The 16,419-nt window shown below is 40.1% G+C and overlaps 3 protein-coding genes across 3 annotated transcripts in view; 2 read left to right on the top strand and 1 right to left on the bottom strand.

Annotated features, from left to right (window-relative positions):
* The window catches only part of klhl5 (kelch-like family member 5), a 42,523-nt gene that overhangs the window by 15,050 nt on the left and 11,054 nt on the right, over positions 1-16,419 (top strand). The gene's annotated exons all lie outside the window — the stretch shown is intronic.
* wdr19 (WD repeat domain 19) lies at positions 1,526-9,441 on the top strand. Its single transcript, XM_079553978.1, has 36 exons — positions 1,526-1,658; positions 1,897-1,988; positions 2,065-2,130; positions 2,207-2,332; positions 2,408-2,523; positions 2,605-2,720; positions 2,797-2,877; positions 2,970-3,082; positions 3,164-3,337; positions 3,436-3,506; positions 3,571-3,743; positions 3,856-3,976; positions 4,084-4,190; positions 4,289-4,405; positions 4,742-4,897; positions 4,975-5,122; positions 5,208-5,421; positions 5,526-5,685; positions 5,777-5,887; positions 5,962-6,071; positions 6,148-6,205; positions 6,294-6,434; positions 6,507-6,589; positions 6,664-6,747; positions 6,818-6,964; positions 7,032-7,156; positions 7,236-7,345; positions 7,419-7,487; positions 7,561-7,638; positions 7,771-7,867; positions 7,940-8,064; positions 8,147-8,228; positions 8,295-8,445; positions 8,549-8,672; positions 8,758-8,834; positions 9,283-9,441. Exons 1-36 carry the CDS (start codon positions 1,653-1,655, stop codon positions 9,395-9,397), a joined length of 4,044 nt encoding a protein of 1,347 aa, XP_079410104.1. The 5' UTR covers positions 1,526-1,652; the 3' UTR covers positions 9,398-9,441.
* rfc1 (replication factor C (activator 1) 1) lies at positions 9,860-16,179 on the bottom strand. The gene is made up of 23 exons (XM_079554007.1): positions 16,067-16,179; positions 15,631-15,780; positions 15,480-15,549; positions 15,286-15,390; positions 14,862-15,151; positions 14,705-14,776; positions 14,007-14,084; positions 13,614-13,931; positions 13,396-13,509; positions 13,148-13,327; positions 12,966-13,070; positions 12,449-12,833; positions 12,257-12,372; positions 12,058-12,172; positions 11,899-11,987; positions 11,672-11,809; positions 11,499-11,594; positions 11,159-11,412; positions 10,960-11,077; positions 10,732-10,877; positions 10,441-10,654; positions 10,141-10,326; positions 9,860-10,070 (listed from the first exon to the last, which is right to left on the bottom strand). Exons 1-23 carry the CDS (start codon positions 16,067-16,069, stop codon positions 9,975-9,977), a joined length of 3,438 nt encoding a protein of 1,145 aa, XP_079410133.1. The 5' UTR covers positions 16,070-16,179; the 3' UTR covers positions 9,860-9,974.

The following is a 16,419-nucleotide window of genomic DNA, read 5'->3' as shown; positions in this document are numbered from 1 at the left end:
TGGCAATTGTTAAACAAATTAGAATCACTAGATTTAAACAATGGAGTTACTAGTTTGAGATCTCTTTGTACATCAGCTATTTTGAGAGACAGAGAGAGAATAAAAGTGAAAGGCTCAATAATAGAGGAATTTACTTTATTTATGAGACAGCTCTAATTTCATCATGTCCTGGAGTAGCCGTGTCCCTCATCTTTAATAGGATCTGAAATACATAATTTGGAGTTGGAGGATCAAATACAGATCAAGTACACGGTATATTAATCAAGTACACAGTGTATAATGAGACTTGAGTCAGCAGGGTGTCCTCAATTGTCTGCTTGAAAAAAAATGGCAACTCTAAATGTGATCTGCAGTGTGTCACACTGCATCTATCTATGCTATCTTCTGGCAGGCTGATTGAAAGATTGAAAGACAAGAAGTATTGAAAGTTAAATGTAGTTGACTTGTTATGATGAGTAAGAATGAGTTGAATTTTAGTGTTGGTATTATATTATCATGTACGTAGGCCGTCGGGACTCCTTAGATTATCCATCCAAGGACTTAATTAACCAAAATAACCCACCTCTGAATATAAAAACTTTTTTTTTTACATTTGTGTTTTGTTTCTGAAAGGAGGAACATAGTGGAGGAACATAGTGCTGTATTACTTTCTACCACATTCCTGCTCTTAATCCTATGCTAGTTTAACAATTAAACTCATATTTATCATCAAAACGAGCAAACATACTTAAAAAATCACACCTATTTCTGGGTACACCAGAGAGTACGGCTAAACTGTACCCACTTGGGTAAAATGCAATGAGTTATAGTTCAGCAGTGATTGCAGAAGCTCTAAAAGGTCATAGAATAAGATGCAAATAATGTACAGGCATTTTTTTTTAATCTAGGGAAAAAAACTCAAAAATAGCTAATAAAATATTTGATGAATGTTTTCTTTTATTGGTTTGTTTTTTGGGAACACAACAACAACATCTATCAGCACAAGCATTGCATGGCTGGACCTAGCCCGATGGTGGCAGAACAAGTTACTATGTTGTACTATGTAAGCAGCAGCAGTAAATACCTTTAAGTAGATCTGATAGTAGTATTAAATGTATACTAAACACGGTATGCACTCTGCAACAACCCCATCTAGCGGCCAACTTTCAGCGTTGTTTTCAGGCATGGCACTGTGATCAGCAGGTAACCTTTACTATTCATGATTCAGAAGACTTTGTCGAAAGAAAGATTTTGCCTGTAGCCATACATCTTCCCAGAACCTTGTAACTGCTGTTGGACAAAGTCAAAGATGCTGTCTAAATATGCAAAATCTCTTCTTCGCTCAAGTCTTTTGTCAAAATGCGTAGTAAACATTTCCCCCATCATTAAGCCTCATTATATATATATGTATAGATATATTGAGGGATTTTTTTTAATGTTCCCCGTAGTAGCATATGTTGTTGTTAAAACAAGACCTGCCTGTTCATTATTTACATCTTATTCTATGACCTTTTAGGGCCACCGTAATTGTAGTACGGCTTGGGCCGTTGCTATGACATCGCCGTGTTTCCGCAGACGCTGTGGAGTGAAGCATTGCGGGATACAAATAATAGTCTGCCGAAGATGCTGTGACTGAAAATCCATTCTTTACGAGACATAAAACAAAATATGCAATGAAGGTTAGTGGAACTGGAAAAAGACTAGTTTCTTGCATATTTAATTTAAAGATGATCCGTTGGAGCTTCCCGTCTTCTTACTTGTTAGCCTTAATGCTAATAGTGTTTGTTAGCTAGCATTAATTATACAACGACCAAAACCGTTCAGACTGAAGAAAAGCTTCCACAATTGAATTATAAGATATGACTTAACTAGTTCATAAAGCTGCTGATAATGTAACATGTTCAATTTGTGTTTCAGTGTGTTTTTGTACTTGCGGACAAAGCTTGGGCAGGATCCAACATACTGTACAAGTGGCAGAAAACTCTTGGCAATTACATCGCTGTGGCTGGGTAAGTACATAATCTTGTTGGATTATCATAACAAAAACATGAGTTGTTTACTAAGACATTACATTTTCCCTTTTAGACATGATAACACTGTAAAAATATTTGACCGCCATGGACATAAGTGGGCTGAGCTCAATCTTCCAGGGTAAAGTGCGCAAGTTTAGTTAAACCCACAGGCAGTGGGTAGTACTTAGTGTATAAATGTCTCTTCCTCTATACAGACGCTGTGTGGGGATGGACTGGGATAAAGATGGGGATATTCTGGCAGTGATAGCTGCCAAATCCAACACTGTTTATCTTTGGGATGCTAGTGTCAATAAAACATCTCAGATAGATAGTGGAATGAGGTATGTGTTTGTATAAATTATATGTTCCTTTGACTCAAGTAAAAATTATTATTATCTGATATCTGTTTATTTTAGAGATCAAATGTCTCTCATTTTGTGGTCAAAAAACAATTCTCTGTTGGCCATTGGAACTGTCAAAGGAAATCTGTTGATTTATAATCGGCAGACATCACGCAAGATTCCTATACTTGGTAATGCTCATAATGCCTGCACAGACACCTTGGTCTATGTTTGGAATTCCCTTAATGTCCCTATTGGCTCTCTAATTTCAGGGAAACACACCAAAAAAATTACATGTGGTTGCTGGAGTTCTCAAAATCTTTTGGCTCTTGGAAGCGAAGACAATACTCTTACGATCAGTAACCATGAAGGGGACACCGTTCGACAGGTACAGTATCTCTGATACAAGGTGTAATTACAAAATACTGAGCCTCAAAGTAGAAGTAGTCTACTTATTGTTTCAGACAACATTACGTGGTGAACCAGCTGAAATATACTTCTCTGTAAAAAAGACGGATGAAAGATCAACGCATGGTGAGAGCACTGTAAGTTCACTAATATCACAATTATGTTAAAAAGGGACTTGATTGAATTCTAAATTCTCTGTTTTTAAGTAACTGATTACACGTCTTTTCAGGTGAGTGTCTCCGTGGACAAGAAAATACTGGTTCTTTTCAACATAAATGACCCAGAAGACCGGATAGATTTGGCGTTTCAGCGTCACTATGGATATATTGTATCTTATTGCTGGTACTTTCTTTACTTTTTCAGATTAAATATTCAGGATACCCAGAACTATTCCAGTGTTGTAATAATATTTGTTACATGTAGGTATGGTGATGGCTATATCCTCATTGGTTTTTCCCATGGATACTTTGTGGTTATTTCTACCCACGTCAGAGAAATAGGCCAGGAACTTTACCAGTCACATAACCATAAAGATTGTCTCAACAGTGTGGCTATCTCTTCAGCTTTAAACAAAGCTGCTTCCTGTGGTGACAACGCGTATGTCCTTTTCCAAGTCAAGTTCACTTAATATTTAATAGATTTATTTGTAATGCGCTTTACATCTGAAAAAAAGTAATTAAAGTATGTTTTTGCAGAATAAAGGTCCATGACCTTTCTGATCTTAAAGATATCAACAACATTCTTCAGCTGGATGATGAGACTAAAGGTAACTCATTTCTTTATAGATTTAGTTTTTGTGTTCTTGCTATAAGCTCTTTTTCACCCCGCAGGGCTCGACCAACTCAGCTGGACAGATGATGGTCAGCTATTGGCTATTTCAACCCAAAAAGGAGCACTTCATGTCTTTCTTACAAAGCTGCCCATCCTGGGGGATAGCTTTGGAACAAGACTGGCTTTTCTTACCTCTTTGTTAGAGGTTACTGTGTCCAACCACGTGGAGGGGGTGAGAAGACTATAATAATAATAATAATAATCATAAAAAATAAATGATATATATAGAGAGATTTTTATTTTATTTTTTTTAAACTTTAATGGTCCTCTTCTGTTGGTTTTAGGAGAGTCCTGTGGCTATAGAAGTGGAGGTTGAGCCAACTTTTATTGCTGTGGGCCCATACCATGTGGCAGTTGGAATGAACAACAGAGCCTGGTTTTATGCTGTAGTGGAGCAAAACCCCGGTCAGTGTTATCACTGTTAGAATTAATGACAATATAACATATGATATCATAATAAGTGGTTGAAGTGCATCCTACATTCAACAAAATCAACTTTAACTTCTCGTCAGGTTTTAAAAAGCTGAAGGACATTGAATATCTGGGTACAATAGCCAGCATGTGTCTTAATGCTGACTATGCAGCTGCGCTGTTTGAGGGAAAGGTGCAGCTGCACATGGTGAGTACAACTGATCTTCAACAAACTTTAGTGGTGGTGTTTGCAGTTCAATTATTGACATATTATATATATATTTATATATATATGTCTGTGTGCAGATTGAAAGCAGAGACCAGGAGGAGAAAAGGCAGATGAAGTTGTTCCCAGATGATGACAGGAATGGACGGATTTTATGTCATGCTCTGACAAACGATTTCCTCTATTATGGCACAGATGTATGATTTGAGCCTCTTCATTATTAGTAAACAATAGATAATAAACATACTAGCACCCAAAACATGAACAGTAGGCTAATCCTTTAGGTGGCCACTCCCTGACCAAGATCCTGACTTATCAGGATGTAGATGAGTCGCTGCACTGCGGTTTTCCTGAGGCACTTGTTGACTGATGGGTAAAATGCAGAGGACTTTCCCTACAAACAACAATAATTTTAAATTGTATATGTAGCAAAGTATTATGTCAATTCTTTTACATTTTATATCATTATTATAATTAATTTTATTATTATAAATAGTTTTTTTGCTTGATCTTTTTTTGTTTTCTTCTACCAGTTAGGTCATATTCTGTGTTTCTTGGTGGAGGACTGGGAAAAGGTGTGCAGCTACAATCACTCTGTTAGCGTGATCAGAGTGTTTCCAGACCTGAATGGATCAAGAATAGTTTTTATTGATGACAAGAAAAGTGGCTTCCTGCTCTCTCCTTCAAATGTATGCAAAGGTCTATCACGTATCAACTTCCAGAGCATACACTGAGTGTGACTAAATAAAACGTGTGTTTTTTCCAGGCAACAGATTCCTGCCTTGAGCTCCCTAATTTCTCACCCACCATCACAGGAGTTCTTTGGGACAACTGGCATTCTGATAGAGGGGTGTTTGTGGCTTATGACGATGACAAAGTCTACACTTACGCCCTGCATAAAAACACTATTTATGGTACAGTAGTCGACACATGTGACCGTTTATTTGTTTTTGATATTGTTTTCGTTTTTTTTAATCACATTTTATCTTGGGTCTTCAGGTCCAAGGGTGGTGTTGGTAGGAAGCACTCCCCTGTTGTTTTCTCAGAAGCCTTTGCTCTTATACAATGGAGAGTTGACCTGCCAAACAGCAAGCGGAAAAACAAGCAATGTTACTCTTAGCACACACTCTTTTCTAAAAAGCACTGCCATACAAGGCACAAATTCATCAGATGACCTCAATAAGCAATTAAACGATGCCCTGATGCTTAAGAGGTGAGGTGTGGTTGGTTCAAGGCGACAGTTTCAGTTAATTCAAACATACAGATGATTGTAATTGTTAAATATCTTAATCATATACATATGATATGTTTCCCTAGGTTCCACAATGCTTCGGAACTGTGCAAGTACTCAACCAGTGAAAAAGATTTTGATGCGATGGGTAAAGCCTGCCTGGTGCACATGGAGATTGAGCAAGCCATGCAAATATATCGTAGGGGTGGCAATGTTGGCATGGTCATGTCACTGATGAGCATTCAGGTACAAACTTTACAAAACAGAGATACAGAAATACATATCAATACTTCAGTGCACAAGTGTGTACAGATGGCTATATATATTTTTGTTCCAGGGCATTGAAGACAGGAATTTACTCGCAGGTCATTTAGCCATGTTCCTGGGTGACTTCAACCAGGCTCAGGACCTTTACCTTTCTTCAAGCTGCCCAAACGCCGCCTTAGTGGTAAGCACCATACATGACTTTTGCTTTGTATGTAAATCTAGTTTTAAAGGTGTATGTGTTCTGATATTGATCAGATGAGAAGGGACTTGCTACACTGGGACAGTGCCCTGATGCTAGCCAAGCGATTAGCAGAAGATCAGATTCCTTTTATATCCAAGGAATATGCTGTTCATCTTGAGTTTATGTGAGTACATTGTTAAGTTAATTGCATGAAAAATCCCTTTATATTTATATGAGGTCTTTGTTCTTGTTCTTTCCAGTGGAGACTATGTGAATGCTCTGGCACATTATGAGAAAGGCATGACACACAACAATAAAGTAAGGAAATACATTGATTCATTTTTGCACTGAAACGGGATATTATTCCATCTAAAGTTGAACTATTGTTTATGGCTGGCACTTCCAGGAGCATGACGAGGTGTGTGAGGCAGGAGTTGCCAGGATGTCCATTCGGATGGGGGACATCAGGAGGGGCTCTGCACAAGCTGTTCAGCACCCAAGTCGAGTCCTGAAGAAAGAGTGTGGGGCCATTCTGGAGAGCATGAAGGTTGCATGAACTGACTATTGATGACTATAGTGATATTGTTTGGCAATAACCAATGCATTATTGTAATCCCAGCAATTTGCTGAAGCTGCTCAGCTCTATGAAAAAGGACAATATTATGACAAGGCTGCATCAGTTTATATTCGGTGTAAAAACTGGTAAGACATTTTTTTTCCTTTTTTTTTTCTTTCCTTTTTTTAAATAATTTTGTCTGTTTGTAATTTCCACATAGGAATAAAGTGGGAGAGCTACTTCCAAATGTTTCTTCTCCGAAAATCCACTTACAGTATGCAAAGGCAAAGGAGGCAGATGGCAAGTGAGTGTTTCTGTTTTTATTAGTACCATATCTTGTTAAAGCCATGTATTCATTTAACATCTGTGCACAGATACAAGGAGGCAGCTCGAGCCTATGAGAGCGCCAAAGATTGGGACAATGTGATCCGTGTGCTGCTGGACCATTTGAACAATCCAGAGGACGCAGTGCGCATTGTCAGGGAAACACAGAGCATTGATGGAGCAAAAATGGTTGCAAGGTAAAATGCCCTCCTCACAGTGGCCGTAACAACAGACATAAAAACTAAAAAGTGTTCTTATCCTCAGATTCTTCCTGCGCTTAAACGACTATGCCTCAGCTATCCATTTCCTCGTGCTTTCCCAGTGTAACGATGAAGCCTTTCAGCTGGCACAGCAGCATGGACAGATGGAAGTTTATGCCGACATCATTGGTCTGTCTTTACCTGCAATAACTGCATGCTTGTCATTATTTAGGTAACCAAGGGTCATCTGTCATTTTTATTTGGTCAGGTTCTGAAGCTACACAGGAGGACTACCAAAGTATTGCTCTCTACTTTGAGGGGGAAAAGAAACATTTGCTGGCTGGAAAGTTCTTTCAGAAGTGTGGCCAGTATAGCAGAGTAAGACACTGTGCTGTACTGGGGTTTCACACCATTTGAGCTTATTTTCACCATACTGCTTCTTCTGTCTCAGGCTTTGAAGCACTTCCTCAAGTGTCCCCACACTGAAGATGCACTGGCTGTTGAAATGGCAATAGAGACGGTAAGAGATGTCACATTATTAAAAATATTAAAAATTACACATTTCAACCAATTGTTTTACTGCTGTGATTCAGGTGGGCCAGGCCAAAGACCCCTCACTGACCCACCAGTTGATTGATTACCTGATGGGGGAAAGTGACGGTGTGCCCAAGGTAAGCAAATGTGTCACAAGTGCACACTGTACATACCAACAATGGCTTAGAACTATTAAAGTACTGCAATTGGAATAATAAGACTTGTTCAGATGCTTATATATATTTAAGATCATCCTGCCCTCTTTTCAGGATGCCAAGTTCTTGTTTCGTCTCTACATGGCATTGCAGCAATACCGAGAGGCTGCTCGCACAGCTATAATTATTGCGAGAGAAGAGCAGTCAGCAGGTGCGTACATAGTCTGCATCTTCAGCCACGAGTACATGTTAGAAGTCATTCACCCCCCCACCCCCCTTCCAGGAAACTATCGAAGTGCACATGATGTGCTTTTCAGCATGTACACTGAATTGCAAGCCCAGAAAATAAGAATACCGTCTGAGATGGCCACCAACCTAATGATCCTCCACTCCTATCTGCTAGTTAAGGTCATTGCACCTCATATTAATTAACGGTATGTACAAAGCACTTAGAGTGTTGGAAATTTACATGTTTGTATTGTCAATTCAGATACATGTAAAAAGAGGAGATCATCTCAAAGGGGCTCGAATGCTGATTCGTGTCAGCAATAACATCAGCAAGTTTCCTGCACGTAAGTCATAAGTCTAATTAATGTCTGAATTAAATGAACAAAAGTGTCTTACATTTCTGTGTGCAGATGTTGTTCCCATCCTAACGTCTGCAGTCATTAAGTGTCACCGAGCTGGTTTAAAGAATTCTGCCTTCAGCTTTGCTGCAATGTTAATGAGACCAGAGTATCGGAACGACATAGACCCAAAGTACAGGAAGAAGATCGAGGCCATGGTTAGGTGAGTGTATGTACAGTATAGTATATGTACTGTATATGTATGTGTGCATGTATGAGACCATTTTAAAAATATCTTTGTTTCAATATTTTATGAATCAATACAGGCATCCAGACACATCAGAGCTGGAGGAGGAAACTACCCCTTGTCCTTTCTGTGGATTTCAGTTACCACAAAATGACCTCATATGCATTTCTTGCAAGAACAACTTGCCATACTGCATAGCAACAGTAATGATGTTAAATACAATGTAATATTATAACATTTTATTACCTTTTGTTGATTATGATCCCACTACTTGTCATTGTTCCTCAGGGTCGTCATATGCTGAAGGAGGACTGGTCTGTTTGTCCCCACTGTGAATTCCCTGCTCTCTACTCCCAGTTCATCCTGTAAGTAAACCAGGTCTATACCTATATTGAATTTCAGAAATGTGTTTTACGTTTCTTGGGACAAAAACAGATTGGCTCTAGCATGAATTTATTTAATCAGGGACCATTCACAAATGACATACTCTATAAAAAATTGATGTCATGTGCCAGGTTATAGCAAAGGATGCTAAATGTTCCACCCTGGACAGGTTGATACTTAAATCACATCATGTGCACTGACTAAAAGTTCATAAAATATACAGAATAATAATGGTCATCTATTAAAGATGGTTCAATTAAGCCATTACTATTAGGCCAGACTGTGTTTGGGACTCACCCCCTGGCTTTCAGTACAAAACATTTAAGGACTAGAAATCCAAACCCACCAAGCATTTGTTGTCAAAACATTGTGATAGTTCTACTTGCTGGTCAGGTACTGTATGCTGAAAGCTTGTTTTTGCATTTCAAGGTTGTTGGAGACAGAGACAGCGTGTCCCATGTGCTCAGAGTCTCTCAGTGCTAAACAAATTAAAAAGATTTCAGATTGTTCTGAATACCTGAAGATTGAAGAACCGGACAATTGAGCATTTGTTTCCACCTGCCCAGATTTTACACACCTGTTTGAATAGTTCCTGCAATTATCAATCCTCCCCCCCAGAAAATATATTCCCACATCCAACATATTTAAACGCAACCATTTTTTTGTGAATTATGAAACTTTTTGACAATAAAAAAACTACAGAAACTAACAGTTGTTTGATTTGATTATTAATAATGTTTATGAACACTGCTTTAAAAACACACACACACACACACACACAATTTGAGACATTCTGTATTGATTCAAAAGTTGAAATGTACAATATGTAATCAGTGCTTATCCGAAGCTGCAGCTGTTTTCCGTAAAAAAGTAACAGTCCTTCTAATGTTACATTATTTACAGCCTAAATACTCTTGACTCCTAAAACGACGTGGTGTTGGCATGATAAGTGGTAAACAGATCATTTGCTCCATTCAGACAGGAAAGTAAAACGCAGAAAACACTACTTACAAGTACATAGTTCAGACAGGGTAGATGTTAATGTGAAGTCACTGATTAATGTCGGATGTCGTTGGGGCAAAGTGCAGAAGAAAGAGCATCAAGTCCTTTTCTTTCTCTAGTTACTTTTTGTTCTTGCCCTTCCCTTTTCCTTTGCCCTTCCCGGTGACCTCCGTCTTTTCTTTCTTAGTATCTTTTGTCGCTTTTGCCTTCTTTTGCTGTGGGTAAAACCATACAAAGGTCATTTAAAAGCCAACGATCCGATGATCACCACAAATGCTTTCTTACTTTGATCATGGCGTCTGTTTGAAGGTTGTCTCCTTCATCTTCTGACTCACGAACTTCAGCCTCCATGTCCCCCCAAAGCTCTGACGATTCAACTCCACCGCCACGCCGGCCTTTTTTGATCACTTGCAAGGAGTACGGCGTGAGATGGGTCTCTTTGTTGTATGTACGGGTAAATGCTGCTTTGACCTGTCGGTAAACACAATGCAACAAGTTCAAAAAATATCACTCACTTAACAAAAAAAGAAAATGTGTTTTTAAGAGTTGAAAACCCATTGAAAAACACCAAGAGTGAAGCCTGACCTTTGAGTCCAGTTTGGAGTAGGGATCGGGCTGTCCACCCCAGACACTGATCTCCATCATGCTGTCCACGTCCTCTCTGATGAGCTGGTAGTCGTCCAGGAGCTGCACAGCCTCCCCCGCACCCTCCGCTCCATGCCTCTGGAGCGGATGCAATAGTGCCTTTCGCAAGTAGTGAAGGTAGTCGAGGTTCACTGCCTGTCTGCTGCAGTAAGTCCTAAGGGAAGTAGAAATAGATGTTACTGCTGCTCTGTTGGTGATCACTTACTAGCAGGTGGTCAATGTCACACTCACTTCAAGCTCATGTGAGAAGAAAGCTCCTGCACAATGCGGGAATGTTTATTTGTGGATGAGTTTTTGCCGAGCCAGCCGGGAAATGTGGGGAACTGACCCATGTAGCCTCGCATGAGTTCTCCTGGCAACACACTGGCATATATCGCCTTGAAACACAACATGTCATGGGATTATTCGAAGAAAATCCCAAAAAATGTAAACATAAAAATGCATAAAGCAATGTTCTACCTGCGTGGGCAACAGTGACCAATTCTGGCCAGAACGAATCTTCTTGTCAACAAGATCGCCGTCACAGATCGAGTCTGCAGTTTTGCTGATCAACACCAGGTGGGATTTGAGGTCACCACTAACAAGAGAAAGACTGTTTTCAGAGGCCTTTCCTATCCTCTCTTTATGAATGGTACATGCAGAGATTAAAGAAGCTCACGCTGCAGCTGCTGGGCGGACATGGAGGTAGTTCTCCTGAACGAAGAGTGGTGCGAGTGAATAGTCATGGAAGAAGAGGTCAGACTTGTCGATTAAGCTCATGTGAGCCGTTTCCTCCCCTGATACAAAGACCTTTCTGCAAACATCAAATGGACCCAGTTTCATGTCCTTGCGGGCATTGGCTGCATCAGACTTGCACTGATCATAAGTCATCACTTTGTTCTTGGCAGACCACATGCTCAGGTTGTGCAGCACCTGGGAAAGTACAAATACAATGAGTACTTTTCTAGGACTGTAACAACATCCCTTACCCGTAACAGTTATATCAATCAAACTGGTACCTGTCGGACATCCTGATTGGATGCCAGAATAATCTCATTTAGAGCTGGGGGAGGAATTTTTATTCCCTCTTTGAAAGCTATGGACATCATTGCTCCCTGATAAAGATGTCAGAAAAAAGAAAGGTCAGAAAATGGAAAATAAGATGTATAGTACCTTGAAAAGACACAGTTACCTTGATCTGTTCCAGTCGTGGTCTTTGGAAACGCAAGTCAAAACAATAGTTGGCTAAGGAACGAATCTTCTGATGGTTCCGATCATTACACATGCAAATGATGGGGACCTTTGAATTTTTAATCAGGCCAATCATTTCCTACATGTGGCACACAAAAAATAAGTGTCAGCGATATAAGAGAAAATGTAAATACAATAATATTTTCAACAAAAGGTGGATCTACAAACCTGTATGCCTCCTCGATCCTCATTGCCAGCCATTCCATCGATCTCATCCATAATGAGGACGTGTTTACTGCTCACCTTTTGTGATGTGCCTGCAAAGCACCAGTGTTACCACCACTCTACTCAGCAAAGGCTTCATAGAATACACAACGCAATAATCACCTTTGTAGAAGCCTTCTATGCTTGTGTTATTGAGTGACTCTGCAACTACTTCCTTCAAGCTGTTTTTGCTCCGAGTACAGCTGGCATTCATCTCCACAAAGCTGTAGCCCAGTTCCTAAGAAAGACATTAGTACAGCTAAATTATGCCATATTCAAAAGCTGCATCAAACGTCAACTACTGCACTCAAACAACACGGACCTCACAAACCAGCGCCGCCGTGGTCGTCTTCCCCACTCCAGGAGGTCCAGAAAGTAGAGCCGCTTTAAACGAAGAGCCATCATCTTTTCCGCCTCCAAATTTGCCAAACTTTGCAACTTTACAAAACAACGGGAGAAAATTCAAAGCAATTTTCCTAATGAGATATACATATGTTTGTGGGTTGTCGGATACCTGTGGGCTTGGATGAGACACCGCTGTGGTTTCTGTGCCAGTTTTGGAGCCAACGCACAAGTTTATTGGCACAGCTCTGATCGCCTTGTTGACCGATTACCGTTTTGAGAGACCGTGGACGATATTTGTCCACCCAGAGCAAACTGGGCTCATCTCCGGACGTCGAGGATGAAAGACCCAGGTCTCTCCGGGCAGTTTGGCCAGTCCCTCTCCCAGTGGGCGTGCCCGACTGACCCACTCGAGCACTGTGGGCTTGTGACAGGCTGGTTTTTGAAGGACTCGGAGTTTGAGGAGACCTTGAATTTCCTTTTGAGGGGGAAATCTTCTGGTATTTGGGTGTGCTCTTTACTTGAGCAGATGGAGTTCTAGTCGTCGATGCTTTCACCTTACACGATTGAGTAGAACATCAAAATGAATATCTTTTTTTAATTTTTTTTATGTCCAATCCAACAATCTAGCATTTTACCACAAAGAGGTTGTTACTGATTATAAAAGGAAAGGTTGAAGGGTTTCCTACCTCAGCTTCTGCAGCAATTTCGTACTTGGACTTTTTTCCAGGCCTTGTCCTGATGAGCTCCAGTAAACCATCTTCATCCAAGATCTTGGTGCCTAAGCTTTCAGCCTGAAAAAATGAAATACTTGGGTATCAACATTTCAATTCAAAAACAGAAAATGAATGAAAATAATCACTTGAATCACCTTTTCAAGCTTTGAAACGCCACTGTCCCGCCCTTGTACCAGGTAGTTGGTCTTTTTACTAATGTTGCCGGTCACTTTCCCACCGTAGCGCTCGATGAGGGTTTTGGCATCGTCCCGCTCCATGGACTCTAGGACGCCTGTTATCACAAACACAAAACCTTCCAGGCAATTCTCAGCTCCCTGCAACGTACATCAGCTGTGAGTAAAGATGACCAAACCACAGTTATCGCAGCTTAATCTAACGTCACCTGTGGGATTTGCTTCGATCCCAGCGCCCTTGGTCCATCTCTGTTGAGGAAGTTTCTGAAAGCTGAAGCATTGGCCTTCTTCTTCTCAGCGTCTTCGGGGCTGACACTTGTAGTCTGAAAAGAAAGAAAAGAAAAACATTTAATTATAATGAAAGAGAGGAATGCACCAGTTTATACGGCAAGTAAAACACTTAGCACAAACACATATTTTTCCTCACCTCTGTTTTCTTTGGAGAAGTCATTGGTGTTCCAGCTTTTGGGACAAATTTCTTCTCTGAACTTGGCGACTCTTTTTTAGGTGAGATAATTTTTTTGGGTGTAAATGTCACTTTGTGTTTAGACTGTTCCCTTTCCTCGGCCTTTTTCTTCATCACAGCAAGTTTAGAGCTAGTTTTGACGGGGCTCTTTTTCGGTGATGGAGAAATTACATCCTCCGACATGCTTCGTCTTTGCTGTGGCTTTATTGGACTACTTTTAGAACCAGAAGGGGAGTCTGCGGCAATGCTGGAACTTGCACCATCAGGGCCTTTACGAGCCTGGGAAATACACAGGGTTGTAAAGAAATGTACTTAGCGTTAATTGTTCACAGGTTAAAATGCTATGTAGCCCACCTTCTTAGCCTGTGGTTCTTCATCCAACATAGAAAGGGTCCGGGCAAACTCCTCATCCTCATGGACTTGCTTCTCAAGCTGCAAAGAGACAACAGTTGCAATGTAAACATAACACAGAAATGCATGTTTTACATTTACATCGTTTAACACTGTTGGCATTAGGGCTGGGTACCGTTACATTTTTTTAGATACCAGTACTTGGTTTTTGCTAAATTATTTGCCATATAGAATCAGAAAACAGAGTAAAAATATTAATGTATTACCTCTCCTTCCATTTCATTTCTGTTCCATGTGTAGCATTTGTTTGAGGTAAAACGACAAAAGGGCAGAAAAAAATATATTCCGCATTTGTTGTTTTTCCTAAATTTCACACATTTTTTGTGTGTTTTTTCCTCAATTTTCCCCCAAAAATATTTATTCCCCCTTATTTTGCCCAAAATTTCCCCAGTTTTTATTTTTTAATTTTTTTTGCCCTACACTTTGTTTCAATTTGTGCTTCACTCTTTTTTGCCTTTTAAATTTTGATGACCAACAGCATCACAACTATTTTATCATATATTATATATTTCTTTTCAGTACCTGCTTTCGATTATTATTTCGAAACCAGTCGTACCTTAACCTTTTTTTTTCCCGATGCCAAAATCGTCTAACGTTACCCAGCCCTAGTTGGCATATAGTGATGATTTCTGAACACATACCTCCATGTCTTCATCCATTTGGAGCTCCCGAGCAATCTGTTCATCAGTAAGTTCATCTGCATCTTGGATGGGCTGCACCGTTTTTTTACCAATAAAAGGTGAATACATTAACATAATATGTACAATTCTATAATTATACCAAAACATAAGCACTCACAGCTTTCCGCTTGGCACTTGCCACAAGCTTCTTATCCGAGCGCTGAACAGCCCCGCCACCAAAGTAGTCAAACACTGAAGTGGGCGTTTGTTTGGGTTTAGGAGGTGGAGCTATTTTAGGAGTGCCTGGGGACTTCAGGACAGATGTGCTTCGATTTGTGGCCTTTACAGGAGATGTGTGGCTTTCTTTGGTCCCCAACACTTTGACAGCTGTATTTTGTGATTTACTTGAGCCATTCTGTTTGGTTTTAGCAGCAATTTTCAAGCTTTGAAAGTTGTCACTATCAGAGTCTACAGGAAAAATATGTAATTAGACTTTCACAAAGAGAGTGGAAAATATACATATAATGAATAACTAACGGTGCGTGTGGGTGAAAAAAAAGCAAAAGCTGCACACCAACTAAAATCCTTCATAAACCATGTACCTGTTTCAGAGACATACTGAATCGGATCCTTTTTAGGCAGTTGTTTCACCTTCTGTTTCTCTTTAGGAGACTTCTTTGACTTCACCGGCTTCTCCTCTTCTGAGTCTACATGGAAAATATGGGGACAATTAACTAATAACAAAACATATGGATCTTGGTCTTGACCTTGCATTGTATTGTATTGTGGCACTGGCCTGAATCTATTACTGCGCGTTTCTTGCGTTTCTTCTCTCCCTCTTTGCGCTTCTCTGTTGATTTCGAAGCCTGATATGACAACAAATTGAGTCCAAAAATACAAATAGGAAAAGCAAAGTTGGAAAAATACACACGGATAGCAGTCATTACCTTGGTATTTTTTGTACTTTTTACATCCTCGTCTGAAGACAAGCGTTCCCTCCTCTTTTTCTCGTCTGACTTTGTGTTTTTGTTACCATTGGAGGGTGGTTTCTGCACCACAGGTTTGGAAGACGACGGGGCGAAGAACCGCCTGATGTCCTGTTGTGCAGAGACTGCTGTCAGTGTGTGTCACTAAAGTTCTGATCAGCAAGAGTAACTTGACATAAGGGGGAAACATCACATAGAGCTGAATGCCAGAGCATTAACGTTTCTTTGAAATATCACTTATTTTTCAACATGGCATGATCCTAGCTGAAGCTAATTCGGGCGAAGTTTGGCGCAACGACAGTGTAACAAGAGAAACCAAGGTAAACACTGATGTAAATTGTTAGGTGCAATCTACTACACAAATTAAGAAACTCGTAGGTGCCACTACTACACTTACCATGTCTGGAAATACTTCAAATTTACACTTTCCTGACAGATTGTTGTCAATGTAATTGGAAAATCCACTGCTTGGCGCGAAGCACAAACCTGACGTCGCCTGGAGATGACGCACAACCGGGATACCCACGCGCCTACGTCGACTACGTCATTGTGCATATACAAAAAATAAACAAAGGTTTATTTCTCTGTAACGTCTGAAATGAAGAAAAAATCCAAAAATAATCTAAAAAAAATGTTTTATTGTGTAGCATCCGCCTTTATTGTAGTGTTTTGTTTAGTTCCTTTGGTGTCTTGCGTGTGGCCATGGATCTATTGCCCAGCATGGACACACACATGAACAGTGTGCAGACA

The sequence above is a fragment of the Gobius niger genome (assembly GCF_951799975.1).
Source record: "Gobius niger genome assembly, chromosome: 3".
NCBI lineage: Eukaryota > Metazoa > Chordata > Actinopteri > Gobiiformes > Gobiidae > Gobius > Gobius niger.
The sequence above is the reverse complement of the archived record's forward strand: the minus strand, read 5'-3'. Positions and strand labels throughout refer to the sequence as shown.

Excerpts from the sequence above, each read along its gene's own strand:
- wdr19 (XM_079553978.1), top strand. Across the intron at positions 5,686-5,776 it reads TGTCACTGATGAGCATTCAG|GGCATTGAAGACAGGAATTT; the intron begins GTACAAACTTTA and ends TTTTTGTTCCAG. Across the intron at positions 7,488-7,560 it reads TTGAAATGGCAATAGAGACG|GTGGGCCAGGCCAAAGACCC; the intron begins GTAAGAGATGTC and ends GCTGTGATTCAG.
- rfc1 (XM_079554007.1), bottom strand. Across the intron at positions 14,085-14,704 it reads AAATGGATGAAGACATGGAG|CTTGAGAAGCAAGTCCATGA; the intron begins GTATGTGTTCAG and ends GTCTCTTTGCAG. Across the intron at positions 12,834-12,965 it reads AAATTGCTGCAGAAGCTGAG|GTGAAAGCATCGACGACTAG; the intron begins GTAGGAAACCCT and ends CAATCGTGTAAG.